General features: G+C 43.5%; 1 protein-coding gene across 1 annotated transcript in view; it reads left to right on the top strand.

The window, feature by feature from the left end:
- Nucleotides 1-238: 238 nt before the first annotated feature.
- Nucleotides 239-18,576, top strand: part of TWSG1 (twisted gastrulation BMP signaling modulator 1) — a 60,898-nt gene continuing 42,560 nt past the window's right edge. The window contains exons 1-2 of the mRNA XM_056521575.1: nt 239-388; nt 7,099-7,249. Of these exons, the coding sequence (XP_056377550.1) occupies nt 7,127-7,249 (123 nt within the window). The 5' untranslated portion in view covers nt 239-388; nt 7,099-7,126. The remainder of the gene's footprint in view (nt 389-7,098; nt 7,250-18,576) is intronic.

Below are 18,576 nucleotides of genomic sequence, written 5' to 3'. Positions count from 1 at the left end.
ATTCCGTAGCCTAAACCTAGCTTCAGGTTCAACCTTAATCACAAAAGAAGATGCCCCATAAAAGATTGGCAGCCTATTCTATCGCTGGGCATTCAAGGTATAAAGCAGCTCTTTGGGTTCTCTGCTTGGAGGTAACAGAAGAATACCAAGCGTTTGTCTATGGGGATGGAAAATAGGAGGGAGGTGCTCTGGAAACTGACTGCAACCTTTTTTTTTGTGAACATATTGGGGGCTGGGATATCCCTGCTCCTCCTTCTCCTTCTCTTCCACACGCCATCAGAGTCTAGGAGGTTACAGGGAGCTGGATAGTTTGATCCTTGTTGAAAGGAGAAGTATAGTGAGACAAACCCTAGGGTGAAGACGGAATCCCATCCCATACAATTTACTGGTAAGGACTTGGGAGGAGGGGGGTTTGGTTGTCATGGGACTTGGGAACTGATCCCCCCCCCCCCCATTTTTTTTTTTTTTTTTTTTTTTTTAAGGAAACCAAATGTTTAGTCTAATGGCTAATACCTATTCGCTTTTCCGTGTCATCACATGAAAGAATAAAGAGTGGGATTTTTATAGAGTAATCCTATAGGTAGAGGAGGCCCGATATAAAGAAACTTCACCTATGGCAGAGGACTACAAAGAATGTTATGGTGCAATTAGTTCAACTGGGCTGTGATCTGCTTAACCCATTCAACCCCTGTTCTATTCATTGCATTAGGACAGTCTTTCCCAACCAGTGTGCCTCCAGCTGTTGCAAAACTACAACTCCCAGCATGCCCGGACAGCCGAAGGCTGTCCGGGCATGCTGGGAGTTGTAGTTATGCAACAGCTGGAGGCACACTGGTTGGGAAAGACTGGTTGAATTCTGCATTCTTATCACATTTGTACGACTGTATTATAGATTCTTATGACTATGCGTTCCTTTTTTCACAGAATATGTTCCTAGAATAGTAGTCAGGATGGGGTTGCACTTGGGTGTATGTTGGAATTTTGTGTATATATATATATATATATATATATATATATAATATATATATATATATAATGTTTAAGATTTGCATCTGCATCACTGGACTAATATGGCTACTCAAATTTACTATATATATATATATATATATATATATTAATTAGTAAATTTGAGTAGCCGTATTAGTCCAATGATGCAGACTGAAATCAAAAAATGTTGCAGTATCTTGTAATACCTTATTTATTGGACTAACAGAATTTTGTATATAACACACACACACACATATATATAATGTATATTTTTTTTTAATTGTTTTCTATCACGCTGCTTTACTAACTGTTGAAATTCCTTTTCGTAAGACCAATTAAATCAGGAATGCAAGAAAATCTTCTGGGATGCATCTGTTCATTTACATGACAGTTCACTGAGATTGTGAGGGCAGATTGCATAACCTTTCAGTGGATCCCTTAATAATAGGCAACGCTTTTGGAATAGGGTTACTCTGGATTGCAAACCCTATGAGGCAACCAAATGCTTAGATGGCCACAAGCATTGCGAGAAAAGGGTTAAATGGTTTGCAGTTTGTTGTATTATACGCCTGATATAAGTATCAGGAAGGGCAGGTCCCAATTTACTGACCTTTTACATGTTCTTCTTTCTGGACACTGGCACATTTTACTCATGTCCCTTAACTTTAGGAATTTGATTAAAACTTTTCTGTGCATTTTAAAGCAATATGACCGGGATAGGTCATCTTAAAACGGGGTATACTGCCATGTGGGTTTCTGCATAGAATAGTTTTTGCAAGGCTAATTAAAATGGGAGTGTGTGTATAAATAAATGAATAAGACAAATAGATACATAAAAAAAAAAAAAATCTCTCTCTCCAAAGAAGGAAGGTGCAGCACTCCAAATAAATCCAAGGTGCAAGTTTATTCACTTCATACCAAACAGCTGCTTGGTATGAAGTGAATAAACTTGCACCTTGGATTTAGTTGGAGTGCTGCACCTTCCTTTTTTGGAGAAATAGCTGTGAGGACCCTGATCAGGTTGTTTGGAGCTGGCACCCGACTATGCTGAATGGGCTGAGTAGTGCTATATATTGATATCTCAACAAAGAAAATTGCAGCACTACTCACCACTTGTCTACTTCTCCACAGCAGGTTGCTATTTGTCCTGGGCGGTCCTAATACATACACTGTGTGTGTGTGTTTTCATATATATCTATATCTCAAAACCTGTGCAACCAATCAGATCGCTTCTTTCATTTTGCAGAGACCTTGTTAAAAATGAGAGAAGAAATCTGATTGGTTGCTATGGGCAACTTTTCCTCTGGACAAGTTTTGATAAATCTCCCCCCAGTGTGTGTATGTATCAGGACCGCCCATGACAAATAGCAACCTGCTGAGGAGAAGTAGACAAGTGGTGAGTAGGAAAAAGAGGATAGAATACAACAATCCATTCCAGAATAAAATACTGCATGAATAGTATAATGGAGCCTAATCCAGATTATTGATTGATAAAGTAAACTGTATGATGGGAAACTCATATCGTCTCTCATCAATTGTTATGCGATGAGTCTCATGTAGAAGTGTTGGAGAAGAGGATCATCATAACTCTCTCTAAATGGGAGACATATGTTGCTTTGACATGGACAACAAAAACTTTTACGAAGTGTCAGTCAATGAATGACAAAAGCTAGAAGCCATTCTCACATAAGGAACGTATTTTACAGCGAATACTTACTATAACTTTTATATTGAATAATATCCTTTATTGCAAATAATTGACTTCACAACAAAATGTTTCACACTGCATTAGTACAAGGTCATTGTATATAAAGGGCCTCAGACCAAAAAAGGCAAAGTTTATAAAAGCAGCTATTCATATTAATCACACATATATATTAAAGAGGATCTCATAACTAGAGAGATGCAAAATAAAAGGGTGATCACAAGGGTCAGGCATGTGTTTTTTTTTTTTTTGCTCTTTGCCACACTGAAAACCAATCACATGGCTGCCAACAGGGGGTAATAGACTGTATACAACTGCATGGCAATAGCTATATAGACAAGTATAAATTTTTCAGTTAATCCTTAGGGGTATCTGATGGACATCATCATACGTGAAATAGCCAACTATTTTGCATATAATGGGGTGTCCCTACTGTTCCACAGATGATGTCTGGAAAATACAGACTCTGCATGTTGAATTTCAATCTCTAGCTATCCTTTTTGTTCTTAAAGGAGTAGTCCAGTATTGAAAAATTTATCCCCTATGCTAAGGGATCCCCCCCCCCCCACACACACGATCTCCCATACGGGGCCCCAGCTCTCCGGCCAGCTAGCGTGTGTCGACCACCTCCCAAAGCGACGGCCGACATGCCCCCTCAATACAGCGCTTTGACAGAGCCAGATATTGTGTCAGCCTCCACTTCGTGCGGTGGTCGACCCGCCCCCTTCTCGCGGATTACTGGGGCCTCGTACGGGTGATCAGGGGGGGTCCCCCGCCATCTGAAACTTATGACCTATCCTTTTTAAATACTGGACTACTCCTTTAAGGGAGACGAGCTGCCACCAGTGGTGTCTGCTAAAGCTTATTCTCCTCTTACTACGTAAAACACATGCACACTCAGCTAAAGCAGGCATGCATGAGAGCAGAGAGTAAACCAGCTGTCCAGCAAACTACTAGAGGTTTATGGCTACCTTTTTTAAGTGTTCCTGTCATTTAGTAAAAAAAAAAACTTATGACATGTCAAAAGTTTTAATGGGTCGGAGTCTTGTTGTTCAGACCCCCATCAATGGTTGGTTAGAGAATCGGTAAAAGTATGCGGCTTCTCTCCGAGACTTACTATGATTTCCATCTTGCCGCAGGATACAGGCTTTATAGAAAGTCTATGGGACCCATCTCCTGCAGTGAGACAGAGATTATAACCAACGATTTGGTGGGGGGGCTGGATACCCTAACCCAGACCCATAAAATCTTTTGACTTGTCTCTGTGACATGTCAAATGTTTTCTCAAATGACAGGAACACTTTGGGGGAGATTTTATCAAAACCTGTGCAGTTGCCCATAGCGACCAGATAGCTTTTTTTCATTTTTCAGAAACCTTTTTTCAAAAATTAAAGAAATGTATCTTGTTGCTTTACCTTTTTAGGTATTGGCCTAAAGCAGTGGTCTCCAAACTGTGGACTTCCAGATATTGCAAAACCACCACGCCGGGACAGCCAACGGCTGTCCCGGCATGGTGGGAGTGGTAGTTTTGCAATATCTGGAAGTCCAAAGTTTGGAGACCACTGGCCTAAAGAATAAGGAAAATAAAAGTATGGTGCCTTCGTTATTTTTATTTTTTTATTTTATTTTTTTTAAGGAGAAGGGATTTTACTTTTCTGCCTTACACAAGCGGATGATAATAGAGTACATATTCCCCATATCTACTGACCCATGTGAATCATGCTCAATAAGTCACAATCTGACACCGCTTTCTTCGCATCCAGTGCAGACTAAGACTATAGACTTCAGAGGAAAAGAAGGTGTTAACAAGCAGTAAGCAGACCTTGGTACCTGGAGCAGCTGCTCTGCCTAAAGTCTGTATATTGGGGCAGTGAAGAAGAAGCAGACAGCAAGGCATCCCTGGCTCCACAGATGTTTAGACCCCCAGAGACATTATATATTTACTGCTGACAACTCCCACTCCTATGCGGAGGATCACTGACAGTAGCCACTAAATGGCAGACGAACAAGCATAGTCGTAGTATGTAATGATTATATGCGACTCCTATGCCTGCTAACCATGCAGCCAGTGAATAGTGATGAGCGGCAGGGGCCATATTGGAATTTGCGATATTTCGCGAATATATTGACGATTATTTGCCCTATGTTCACAATATTCGCTATGTTCGTTCAAATTATTTTCCATGCAAAAATTCACATGGAAAATTTGCATAAAAAATTTGCACGTGAAAAAAAAAGAATATTAGTCATTACGAATATATAGCACTATATTCTAAATATTCTCGAAATTGCAAAGTGCCGATATTCGCGATAAAAATTTCATGCTCAACACTACTAGTGAAGTTAAAAACACTGTAGCTGAATGTGACCTGAGCTCAGCTCTCTCAGCCCTTCTCAGGGCTGTTAGGGGTTAGGATTAGGGGTAAGGGTTAAGATTAGGTGTTAGGGTTAGTAGTATTAGGGTTACGGGTTAGGGGTTAGGATTAGGGTTAAAGGGGTTATCCAGGAAAAACTTTTTATATATAATAGATAGAGAGAGAGAGAGAGAGAGAGATATATAGATAGATCTATAACTTCTATTAAAAAATCTTAATCCTTTCAGTACTTATGAGCTGCTGAAGTTGAGTTGTTCTTTTCTGGATTATGATTACAGGTATGGGTTAGGATTAGGGTTAGGGAGTGAGAGGGAGCTGGTTGTAAGGCAGAAAAGACTGTCCCTGTGTGGAGGGTCACATTCCGCTACAGGGACACAGTTTTCTTTATTACACCGGCACAAGTTGAGGCTTCTTAGGGTTTTTCAACTTTCAATAATTACTAGGCAGAAAAAAGAAACATACTGCTCCAGGGTGCCCAGTGAAAGTGCCACAATGATGGTACCAAAAGGCACAATTGCTTAGCAATAAGAATATGTGGGCTATCCACCTGATATACTGCTTTTTCAAGCTGAGTATTGGCTGAATGAGTGTTCAGAGGAACATCTCGTTCCCAATAAGTGGCCTGTGTAAAAGGGGCAGCAATCCAACCAAAGAGCAAATCCTTGTTCGTTGGCCTATTGGATCTATTGTGCACCCATTTAAATCATTATTAGCCCCATCACCCTGTGACATGCAGTAGACAATGACAAAAAAAATAGGCCCCATAATCCATCCATCAACTGTTCATATGGCCCAGCATGCAATCCATTAAAGCTGTGTGAAGGCTTATTAAACGAGCGCTGATCAACGAGATGGGCACTTGTCATTGTGTACACTAGGCTGGAGTAAAGAAAAAAAAAACCTTAAAGTGATACTCTCTCTATCAGTGCCCATAGAGAGGAAGACTAGATTGACGTGTACTGACTTAAAATTTATATAATAACACTAAACCACCCATCATCACCTATTGCTTATAATGCATACAGAAAAGGTTTTTTTGACAGATAAAAATAGATCCCTTTAAGAAAGAGAATACTTCCCTGAAAATAGAGGCCAGAACTCCTGAAGACAATTAGTTTTCCATCAGTCAGCGAATGGAATGTTTTCTGGCGATCTTATCTTGGTATGGGGTAAACCTATACTAATGAAAAGATTTAACATTCTCCTTGTGCCAGATCTGCAACCAACAGCAGGAACAGAATCTGATCTTATTATCCCATAATGAAGCTTAAATCAAAGATAACTCTGCTTGTTGTACTGCAGCCTAACAGCTCTCCTAGTGTTAGGCAGACATGACAGGGATGCTTATCAATGGCCTATCTGAAATGGATCACTTTGATGATTATTTGTACGTTACGGGTCACATGAGAAAGAAATTCAGTATAAAAGGTCTGTAATATTTACAAGATGAGAGGTCGCATGCTTGTGGTTTAAAATTTTAATTGTGGAGACTTCCCACCCCTCTTACTGTATCTCGTACAACCAAGAATATCCTAATAGAGTACTGGAAGTGTATCCAGGACTTGTTTTCTTTTTCCTTTTGTATATCCCAAAACTGAAGTTTTTAGTTAACTGCAATGGATTTCTCCAATGGCTTTCGTTTGGGCGTTCAAAAACCGTCAGATTTTTTTGTGCACTTTTTCTGTCCCAATTTTTGTCCCATATAAATGTTCTGTTTGCAAATGCATATTCGTTGCATACAAGTTTAAAGAAAAAAAAAAAACAGCTGAAGACACAGTCCAAATGCAAACAAAAGGTTCAAAACTATTTCCGAATGCCCCTCCCCTAAAATTAAATCTGTAAAATATGTTGTTTTCCGAGGTTTAAAATGAGGCGCTAAATTGTGTGTGCACATAGTCTAATGGCTGTATATTACATTTTGTATGAGGAGAACATAATCATATAAAAATGTAATGTTAATGGCTTGTCCAGGCAACATGCTGCTTTCTGTGTTTCTAACAGTACATTTTGATCTTTTCTGTATATTTTCAGTGTTTTGTGGAACATTCATCTATAAAGAATGAAGCTATCGGCCTTTCCCATCCCAGCAATTGCCGTTATTTTGTGTTATATTTGGATAATGCCCACTCAGTGCTGCAATAAAGCTCTCTGCGCAAGTGATGTCAGCAAATGCTTAATACAGGTACTGTAACTCTATTATCTTAAGCATAGTACTAGGATCCCACCAAAGTAAATAATGCTAAGAACTCGCCATTATGTATACATCCATTTGTAATTGCATTATAGTCTGTGTTGTTATCCTTGCATTTGCAGGCCAAACAATCAATACACATTAGATAAATGTCGCCAAACCTGCCTATTTTGCTATTTTCCTATTTCATTGGGACTGGGTGACCATCTAATGTGTATGGCAGCCTCCTGATTCTCTCCTGAAGGCGATGGGGAGTGAAGGGTCAGGCATCTTGTATTACAACTGCCCAATGCTTTTTGTTCTCAGGGGTTTATCTTTGTTCACAGATGAATGTGGATACGAGCCAGGACCCCAGTAGGTGGTTTATGGTGGACCTGAGGAAGACAGCATCGAAATGCATTGTCCTATTATTGCATTAATAAAAGTCAACCTGTCTTGTGCATCAACTGTGGTGGAGATATCGACATGTTGATACAGCAGTGCCTACAAGCCCTTCCCTTTTCATTGCTCCACTCGCTTTACTATCCAATACCACTATGTTGTTGTATCGGTAACTTAGTGCAGCATACTGTTACATTGAGGAGTGTGAGGTTGTTGAGCGGCACTGTCCAGGTTCAACAGAGGGGAAAAAATGGCTATACAGTTCAGTTTGCCACGAGGAGACCGGATAAGCAAGCAAGCAAACATTGGAGGGTGCAGGTAATGAAAAAAGTTCAATTTAAATCCATGTAGAGGTATGAAAAAACCCGCACTCATCCACTGAGATGTGCTGCAACCAAGAGGGATCTTTATTCAACCGGGTAGATGCATGTCCGGTACAGGAGGAGGACAAGGAGGAGCAAAAAAAGAATGCAACTAGTTTCGCTCCCTAGGGAGCGAAACTAGTTGCAGTCTTTTTTTGCTCCTCCACGTCCTCCTCCTGTCCCGGACATGCATCTACCCGGTTGAATAAAGATCCCTCTTGGTTGCAACACATCTCAGTGGGTGAGTGCGGGTTTTTTCATACCTCTACATGGATTTATACTGTTACATTGATGCTGTACCCTCGATAGAGTTGTGCCTATTTATAGCACAACCCTACAAGTTTAGTAGACACCTGTGGTAAGGTAGTTGGGCAATCTATAATTTCAATTACTACACAAGGAAGTGCCCACATTGGTTGTTTTTTCTCGTCTACCTCTAAACCTGTCCAACCCGGCTTATCTAGCAACCTTACCATCCTTCTTTTCTACTAAATCTAATTCAATCCATATTTTTCGATTAAAGAGCCTATATTTCTAATTCTGAGTAGCTACAAGCAAGAGCCCTTGTAAATGGTGGTGTCATTCTACTGTTTTAAAAGGATCGAACAAGAGGTATAATGGATTCTAATGAAAGCCAAATGATGCTTTCCCTTACAATGTTAATGGCTTCAATGATGAGAATAACAAAACCTAATTTTTTCTTACTGGTTAGAAGAACATAGCAAACTACAATACTGATGGACAGTTAAAGGGGTATTCCGCCCCTAGACATCTAATCCCCTATCCAAATTATAGGGGATAAGATGTCAGATCGCCGGGGTCCCGCTGCTGGGGACCCCGGGGATCGCCGCTGCGGCACTCCGCTATCATTACTGCGCAGAGCGTGATCGCTCTGCACGTAATGACGGGCAATACAGGGGCCGGAGGATAGTTACATCACGGCTCTGCCCCTCGTGACATCACTGCCCGCCCCCGTCAATACAAGTCTATGGGAAGGGGGCGTGGCGGTCGTCACACCCCCTGCCATAGACTTGCATTAAGGGGATGGGCCGTGATGTCATGAGGGGCGGAGCCATGACGTCACGCTGCTCCAGCCCCTGTATCGCCCGTCATTGCGCACAGAGGGGATAAGATGCCAGGGGCGGAATACCCCTTTAAAGGTTTTTTTTTTTTTTTACCATTATCCACTTTTAACATCAAACGTAATATAATGTTAGGTTAAATGAAAATAAATGTCTGTCTCTAAAAAAAAAAAATAACACAGAGGTCACTTTATTTCCTTGTCCCTGCTTTCTTTTTATTCTCTCCCCTTTTGAAAAAAATTTGTGTGGTGGGCGGCGCTTCTGACTGTCACATGATTTGCTTTGAACTTTATTTCCCAGCAGCCATTAGTGTAAATGTTCATTCCTATGCTACATAATGAGTCATTCATGAAGAGAAACCAATCCTTATAATGGTAAAGTTATCTCTTCTCTCATCCCACAACATAAAGTGTTGTTATAGTGAATAAAATCCTCCTCCTCCTCTGCCTAGTCGATTTAGTGTTACAGCCTGTAATATAGAAGCTATAGCAGGACATATTATTATGAGGTATATTTACCTCATCCTGGACAGTGAATATTCAGCCAGACTCCCACATACATATTTATTACAGTGAACGATATTCGTCTAGAAGCTTCTGATAGGCCAGTGTATCCTGCAGTCTATTTGGCTGTATATTCATTGTGTTTGAGGAGAACTGAGCGACTGAACATGTCTGACCAGAAACAACCTACAGGACATGGCAACAAGCAAAAACAAGAGGGGAAACCGGCCTATATTGGTAGAGCTGCCTTTAAAAAACAATTGATTTCATATAACAACTTGCAAATATGTTTGTCCTATTTATTCTTATGGTAAAATCCCTTTTAGCTTATAATTAAATATTTTTTCCCCTACTTTTATTAGTTTTTATTTTTATTTTTTTTATCCTGTGACATAAAGCAGATAAAATATTGTTTTCCAAATCCCTTGCAAAAAAAAAGGAAATCTTTTCTTCAGCAGTCAATATTTTCTTAATTTGACAGACCGACAGCTATTTTTCTTGACTCTCCCACTTAACAGAGTATGCATGTTATTTCACTATTGGGAGTGAGATATTTGGCTTCCAAATATACCTGGCACTTATTCTTGAAGAAAGCAAAGGCTTATAAATTCAACTTTTTTGACCATTATTTTTATCACTCAGTCTATAGGCACCACTCTTGTGCAGAGGAAGAGTGGTCCCGTTGCCCATAGCAATCTGGTTGCTATTGGCAACTGCACCACTCTTCCTCTACACAGGTTTTGATAAATCTCCCCCAACCTGTAAAGAGTGGCGCAGTTTCTCATAGCAAGATGGCTTCTTTCATTTTCCACAGGCCTCTATAAAAATGAAAGAAGCAAGCTGATTGGCTGCTATGGACAACTGCACCACTCTTCCTCTACACAGGTTTTGATAAATCTCCCCCAACCTGTAAAGAGTGGCGCAGTTTCTCATAGCAAGATGGCTTCTTTCATTTTCCACAGGCCTCTATAAAAATGAAAGAAGCAAGCTGATTGGCTGCTATGGACAACTGCACCACTCTTTCTCTACATGGGTTTTGATAGATCTCCCTTGTTGTTCTTATACATGTTAGACAAAATCTGATAATTTTGCCAACAAATATCTAACAATTTTGTATACATTCTTATACTTTCTCTATCTCTGTGTCTCTTTTTTATGATTCTGTGAAAAAACAGATGGGAACTCTTGATAAATACAAGGGGGATGGCATGCAAAGGCTGAATAGACAAAAACCTCGTCAACGATCCATTAGAAAGTCCAAAGTAAATCTGGGCCTATGTCTGATACCAAAAACCAAATGTCCTTTGAAATCAGTAAGCAGTCCATGTAGAGATTAGACTTGACAGGTTCTCCAATCAGAGAGATTCTCAAGCAATTATATTCTCTGGCCATAAGATAAAGGTCTTAAAGGGAAACCTTTGTGGCTAATGAAGGGAAACCTTTGTGACAAATCATGGCTGAATTGTTTGTGTGGCCCAATGCTGCCATCATTTGTCAGGAAAGATGTGCAGTCACCAAATAAATTTTTTATTTTTTTTTGTTAAGCAAGGTAAAGCAACTAAGGGTTTGTTTGTTCCTCTCTTTTACAAAAATGTTAACCCCTTAAGGACCGAGTGTTTTTTCCCGTTTTTGCACTTTCGTTTTTCCTCCTTACCATTTAAAAATCATGCTGGGAAGCTTTCACTTTCAAGTTGATCGCCGCGTCTAAAGAGTTAATGCATCAGCCCAATCAGCGATGTCCAGCATTAGCCGTGCATCCTGGTTGCTTATAGCATCCAGGACCCACTGGGTATGATGCACAGGGCTGGATCATCATTTGCGCTCTTCGAGCGCCTGCTCCGGGCCCTGTGCCCGCAGGGGGGCCCCGTCACATTCGGGACATCCATGTGTCCCGCAAAATCTTTTCAGGACACAAGGATGCCCCGGTTACCTCTCTGCAGCCCCTCGTTAACTTAAAAAATGCAGGGGCTGCCGGGAGGTAGCACAAGCAGGGATGTCACTGACATCCCTTGCGTGCGCCCATAGAAGAGCAGAGCGGAGCAGTGAGGAGGATGCGCGTGCATGGTAAGTCGCCAGCGGCACGTCATCTTCGGTGTTCCACCTCTCCTCCGGTCCCGGGACCCAGGAGTGGTGGTCGGAACACTGAAGTGGAGCAGTAAACAGACATACAGCCTCCAGCCATACACTGTATATGGCTGAAGGCTGTCGGTCTGTGGGGGAACTATACTGCACCTAATGGGGGGGGGGGGGGGGGAGGGGAACTATACTGCACCTAATGGGGGGGGGGGGGGAAGACTATACTGCACCTAATGGGGGGGAGACTATACTGCACCTAATGGGGGGGGGAGACTATACTGCACCTAATTGGGGGGGGGGGGGGGAAACTATACTGCACCTAATGGGGGGGGGGGAACTATACTGCACCTAATGGGGGGGGGGAACTATACTGCACCTAATGGGGGGGGGGGGGAACTATACTGCACCTAATGGGGGGGGGGAACTATACTGCACCTAATGGGGGGGGGGGGGGAACTATACTGCACCTAATGGGGGGGGGGGGAACTATACTGCACCTAATGGGGGGGGGGGGAACTATACTGCACCTAATGGGGGGGGGGGAACTATACTGCACCTAATGGGGGGGGACGACTATACTGCACCTAATGGGGGGGGGGAACTATACTGCACCTAATGGGGGGGGGGGAACTATACTGCACCTAATGGGGGGGGGGGGGAACTATACTGCACCTAATGGGGGGGGGGGGGAACTATACTGCACCTAATGGGGGGGGGGGGAACTATACTGCACCTAATGGGGGGGGGGGAACTATACTGCACCTAATGGGGGGGGGGGGGAACTATACTGCACCTAATGGGGGGGGGGGGAACTATACTGCACCTAATTGGGGGGGGGGGACTATACTGCACCTAATTGGGGGGGGGGGGGAACTATACTGCACCTAATTGGGGGGGGGGGGGACTATACTGCACCTAATGGGGGGGGGGAACTATACTGCACCTAATGGGGGGGGGGGAACTATACTGCACCTAATGGGGGGGGGGGACTGTACTGCACCTAATGGGGGGGGGGGACTGTACTGCACCTAATGGGGGGGGGACTGTACTGCACCAAATGGGGGGGGGGGGGACTGTACTGCACCAAATGGGGGGGGGGGGACTGTACTGCACCAAATGGGGGGGGGGAACTGTACTGCACCTAATGGGGGGGGGGGAGAGACTGTACTGCACACCTAATGGGGGGGGGAAGAGACTGTACTGCACACCTAATGGGGGGGGGGGGAAGAGACTGTACTGCACACCTAATGGGGGGGGGGGAAGAGAGTGTACTGCACACCTAATGGGGGGGGGGGGAAGAGACTGTACTGCACACCTAATGGGGGGGGGGGAAGAGACTGTACTGCACACCTAATGGGGGGGGGGGGGGAAGAGACTGTACTGCACACCTAATGGGGGGGGGGGAAGAGACTGTACTGCACACCTAATGGGGGGGGGGGAAGAGACTGTACTGCACACCTAATGGGGGGGGGGGGGAGAGACTGTACTGCACACCTAATGGGGGGGGGGGGGGAGAGACTGTACTGCACACCTAATGGGGGGGGGGGGAGAGACTGTACTGCACACCTAATGGGGGGGGGGGAAGAGACTGTACTGCACACCTAATGGGGGGGGGGAAGAGACTGTACTGCACACCTAATGGGGGGGGGGGGGAAGAGACTGTACTGCACACCTAATGGGGGGGGGGGGAGAGACTGTACTGCACACCTAATGGGGGGGGGGGGGGAGAGACTGTACTGCACACCTAATGGGGGGGGGGGGGAAGAGACTGTACTGCACACCTAATGGGGGGGGGGGAGAGACTGTACTGCACACCTAATGGGGGGTGGGGAGAGACTGTACTGCACACCTAATGGGGGGGGGGGGAGAGACTGTACTGCACACCTAATGGGGGGGGGGGGGAGAGACTGTACTGCACACCTAATGGGGGGGGGGGGAGAGACTGTACTGCACACCTAATGGGGGGGGGGGGAGAGACTGTACTGCACACCTAATGGGGGGGGGGGGGGAAGAGACTGTACTGCACACCTAATGGGGGGGGGGGGGAAGAGACTGTACTGCACACCTAATGGGGGGGGGGGGGGGAAGAGACTGTACTGCACACCTAATGGGGGGGGGGGGGGAAGAGACTGTACTGCACACCTAATGGGGGGGGGGGAAGAGACTGTACTGCACACCTAATGGGGGGGGGGGAAGAGACTGTACTGCACACCTAATGCGGGGGGGGGGGGGAGAGACTGTACTGCACACCTAATGCGGGGGGGGGGGGGGAGAGACTGTACTGCACACCTAATTGGGGGGGGGGGGAGACTGTACTGCACACCTAATTGGGGTGGGGGAGAGACTGTACTGCACACCTAATTGGGGGGGGGGGGACTGTACTGCACACCTAATGTGGGGGAACTGTCGGAGGGGGGCATCATAATGGAGTGCTCCGTCTTCCAGGCAGCCTTAATCTGGCCCAGATGATGCACGCTCACCTGCTGAGCATGCATCATACCTCAGGGGCCACAGATGGACGTTAATGTCCGTCCATTTGTGGCAAAGGGTTAAAATGGTACCCTGGTGGAAGCCTTTTTTTTTTTTTTTTTTCCATCAACTGGTGCTAGAAAATTTAACATATTTGTAAATTAGTTCTATTAAAAAATCTGAATCAGCTGCTGTATACCACAGATGAAGTTGTGAAGTTCTTTTCAGTCTGACCACAGTGCTCTCTGCTGCCACCTCTGTCTGTGTCAGAAACTATCCAGAGTAGGAGCAAATCCCCATAGCAAACCTCTTCTGCTCTGGACAGTTACTGACATGGACAGAGGTGTCAGCAGAGAGCACTGTGGTCAGACCGAAAATAAGTACTCAACTTCTTGTGGAGCATACAGCAGCTGATAAGTACTGAAGGAATAAGATTTTTTAATAGAAGTAATTTACAAATATGTTAAACTTTCTAGCACCAGTTGATTTGAAAACATTTTCCACTGGAGTACCCTTTTAATAAAAAGTATAGAGCCTCCTAGAGGCAAGCTCACCAGTGAGGTTAGGATTGGTCAATGGACCTTAAAGGGGTAGTCCAGTGGTGAAAAACTTATCCTCTATCCTAAGGATAGGGGATAAGTTTGAGATCGCTGGGGGTCTGACCGCTGGGGCCCCCTGCGATCTCTCTGTACGGGGGCCAGGCTCTCCGGCCAGATAGCGGGTGTCGACCACCGCACGAAGCGGCGGCCGACACGCCCCCTCAATACATCGCTATGGCAGAGCCGGAGATTGCCGAAGGCAGCGCTCTGGGTCTCTGTCATAGAGTTGTATTGAGGGGGCGTGTCGGCCGCCGCTTCATGCGGTGGTCGACAAGCCCCCGCACAGGAGATCGTGGGGGGCCTCAGCGGTCGGACCCCCCGCGATTTTAAAGGAGATATCCAGTGGTGAACAACTTATCCCCTATCCTAAGGATAGGGGATAAGTTGTTCACCACTGGATATCTCCTTTTAAAATTGAACATTTAAAATAATTAAGAAAACATATATACATTTTTTAATCTGGGGATTAAACCCAGATCAAGCAAGTTGACCACCTATTTAAACTTGAAAAAAAATACACATCTAAGGCAGAAATAGACTCAGGCATAGGGATACATTGCACAACTATGACCTTAAGCATTTCCAAATAGCCATAGGCAAGTGTGTTTTCTGCAGAGAAAGTGAGGAGTGTGCCGCTACTATTACAGCCCCTATAGACACACTGGTGCCTGCACAGGGCCTAGGAATGGAAAAACGCCCAGTATTCTGTTCTCTATGCCTTTAAGAGCAGACTCCGTTACCACATCTTAGAGAGATCTCTGATGTGCTGTCATTTTGTAACTGTAGATAACATATTTTCTAAACTAGATTGTGAGCTGTTGTGACTTGTTTCATTTCACTGTTGTATTTAGCTCTTCAAAAAAAGCTTGTCCTTCATGCAAACAATACAACACCATTCACTACAGCAGTGGTCTCCAACCTGCGGACCTCCAGATGTTGCAAAACTACAACTCCCAGCATGCCCGGACAGCCGAAGGCTGTCCGGGCATGCTGTGAGTTGTAGTTTTGCAACATCTTAGGTCCGCAGTATTAAGGTGCATGCACACCGCGTTTTTGCAATACAGTTCCTGTATCAGGTTTTTAACCCCTTAAGGACTCAGCCCATTTTGGCCTTAAGGACTCAGACAATTTAATTTTTACGTTTTCATTTTTTCCTCCTCGCCTTCTAAAAATCATAACTCTTTTATATTTTCATCCACAGACTAGTATGAGGGCTTGTTTTTTGCGCGACCAGTTGTCCTTTGTAATGACATCACTCATTATATCATAAAATGTATGGCGCAACCAAAAAACACTATTTTTGTGGGGAAATTAAAACGAAAAACGCAATTTTGCTAATTTTGGAAGGTTTCGTTTTCACGCCGTACAATTTATGGTAAAAATGACGTGTGTTCTTTATTCTGAGGGTCAATACGATTAAAATGATACCCAGTATTACATACTTTTACATTGTTTTGCTTAAAAAAAAATCACAAACTTTTTAACCAAATTAGTACGTTTATAATCCCTTTATTTTGATGAGGGTAAAATAGGAAAAAACGGACATTTTACTTTTTTATTGGGGGAGGGGATTTTTCACTTTTTTTTTTACTTTAACTTTTACATTTTTTTTTTTTTTTTTTTTTACACTTGAATAGTCCCCATAGGGGACTATTCATAGCAATACCATGATTGCTAATACTGATCTGTTCTATGTATAGGACATAGAACAGATCAGTGTTTTCGGTGATCTTCTGCTCGATCACAGACCAGAGCAGGAGACGCCGGGAGCCGGACGGAGGCAGGAGAGGGGACCTCCGTGCGGCGTTATGAATGATCGGATCCCCGCAGCAGCGCTGCGGGCGATCCGATCATTCATTCAAATCGCGCACTGCCGCAGATGCCGGGATCTGTATTGATCCCGGCACCTGAGGGGTTAATGGCGGACGCCCGCGAGATCAGCAGCCGGGATCAGCCGCGCATGACACGGGCATCGCTCCGATGCCAGCCGTTATGCTTAGGACGTAAATGTTCGTCCTGGTGCGTTAAGTACCACCGCACCAGGACGTACATTTACGTCCTGCGTCCTTAAGGGGTTAATGAAAAACAGATTTCTCAAAACCTGACTAAACTGTATCAAAAAGTGTGTACAAATTTGAACCCATATACGGTTGAAAACCGTATACGGTTTGAAAAATGATATCCGGTTGCATCCGTTTTTTAAGAAAAAAAAACGTATACGTTTTTAACTTTTCACTCCATTTTGAATAAAGTTTCACTTGTTTGATTGCAATTCCAAGAAAAAAAAAACTGTGCAAAGTCAAAAACCGTATGATGAAAACCTGATGGAACCGTACGCACATACAGTTCTGTACGGTTCCCATTGACTCCCATGTTAAAAAAAACTGTATACAGTTTAATACAGTTTTTCACCCGGATCAAGAAACGTGGTAGACTACGGTTTTGGATACGGAAAAGGACTGCAACTGAGAGCAATTGCTACTGAAAAATATGCATATTTTATTAGTATATCCAAAAAGTTAAAAACGTCACACACTTAAGACAAAATGCAATAAAGATAGAATACCAGATGTGTATGTATAAAGCAATACAAAATGAGATGTGATCAGATACAACCAATAAATGTAGGTGGATCAGGTATAGCAATCGTTGTAATCGCAATGGATCTATATATAGTGAGGGCAAGGAAATTATATGATATCAATGGCTCTTAAACAACAAAGAGTGAACAGGGGTCAGAAGGCCCCAATATATGTGTATGAGAGCTGCCTACTCGATCACATTTTAACTGATGATATGAATAACATGCCCAAAGTATATTAATGATCCTTACTTACCCATAATGGTTACCTGTCGCCACCGTCCCATAATAATAAGTCTTTATTTATTGTTGTCCTTAGTGGGATTTGAACCCAAGGCCCCAGCACTGCAAGGCAGCAGTGCTAACCACTAAGCCACCATGCTGCCCTTATATAGTTTCGGATACGGGTAAAAAACTGGACAAAACTGTATGAGATGCAAAACGGTTGGATGATGCATTTGACATACAGTTTACAATGTTAAGTCAATGCATACAGTTTCCTATACAGTTCCATACGGTTTTTAACTTGAAACAGTATAAGGGAACTGTATAACAAAAATGTGGTGTGCATGCAGCCTTATGCTTTTCTGAGGACAACCACTGCTGTAACGAAGTCTCCACCGCCATCAGTACATCTCCATGGAGCTTCTGGATCTACTGCAATCAGTAAATATTACAGTAGGTTGTTGTGTGCTTCTGCTGCTGATACTGTATATCGATTTGATAGGTTAACCCCTTCTTGCAGCTTGCAGTAGATATACTGCACAGTGCACATCATGTGTTTAGACATTTTATTAACCATGATATTAGAGGCTCCCTACTTTTTATGATTGGAACTTTCCTGTATGTGGAACTCGCTGAAGAATAGGGTCGGATGTGAAGAATAGTTCTGACACACCAGGGAAGTGCAAAGTCAAGCAGAGTGCAGTTGAACACCACACAGGCACTACAACTAATGCATCTAGTTAAAGGGGTACAACGGTGAAAAACTTTTTTTTTTACATTTATTTTTATTTTTTTTAAATCAACTGGTGCCAGAAGGAGGGATAATAAGGCTGCATCCACATCACGATTTCTCCATCCGACTTGAGTACATGATTTTTATAACTTAAAATAGTATGAAATTGTATATAAAGTCGGATCCATTGACCTCCATTTAAAAATCGGATCCATTACACACATCCGATTTGATCCGCATCCGATTTCACACGATGTTTAGGTCTGAAATTGTGGTCAAACTCGATTTCAGACCCGAACAAAAATCG

The sequence above is a fragment of the Hyla sarda genome, chromosome 5 (assembly GCF_029499605.1).
Source record: "Hyla sarda isolate aHylSar1 chromosome 5, aHylSar1.hap1, whole genome shotgun sequence".
NCBI lineage: Eukaryota > Metazoa > Chordata > Amphibia > Anura > Hylidae > Hyla > Hyla sarda.
This window is presented reverse-complemented; position numbering and strand designations above follow the sequence as displayed.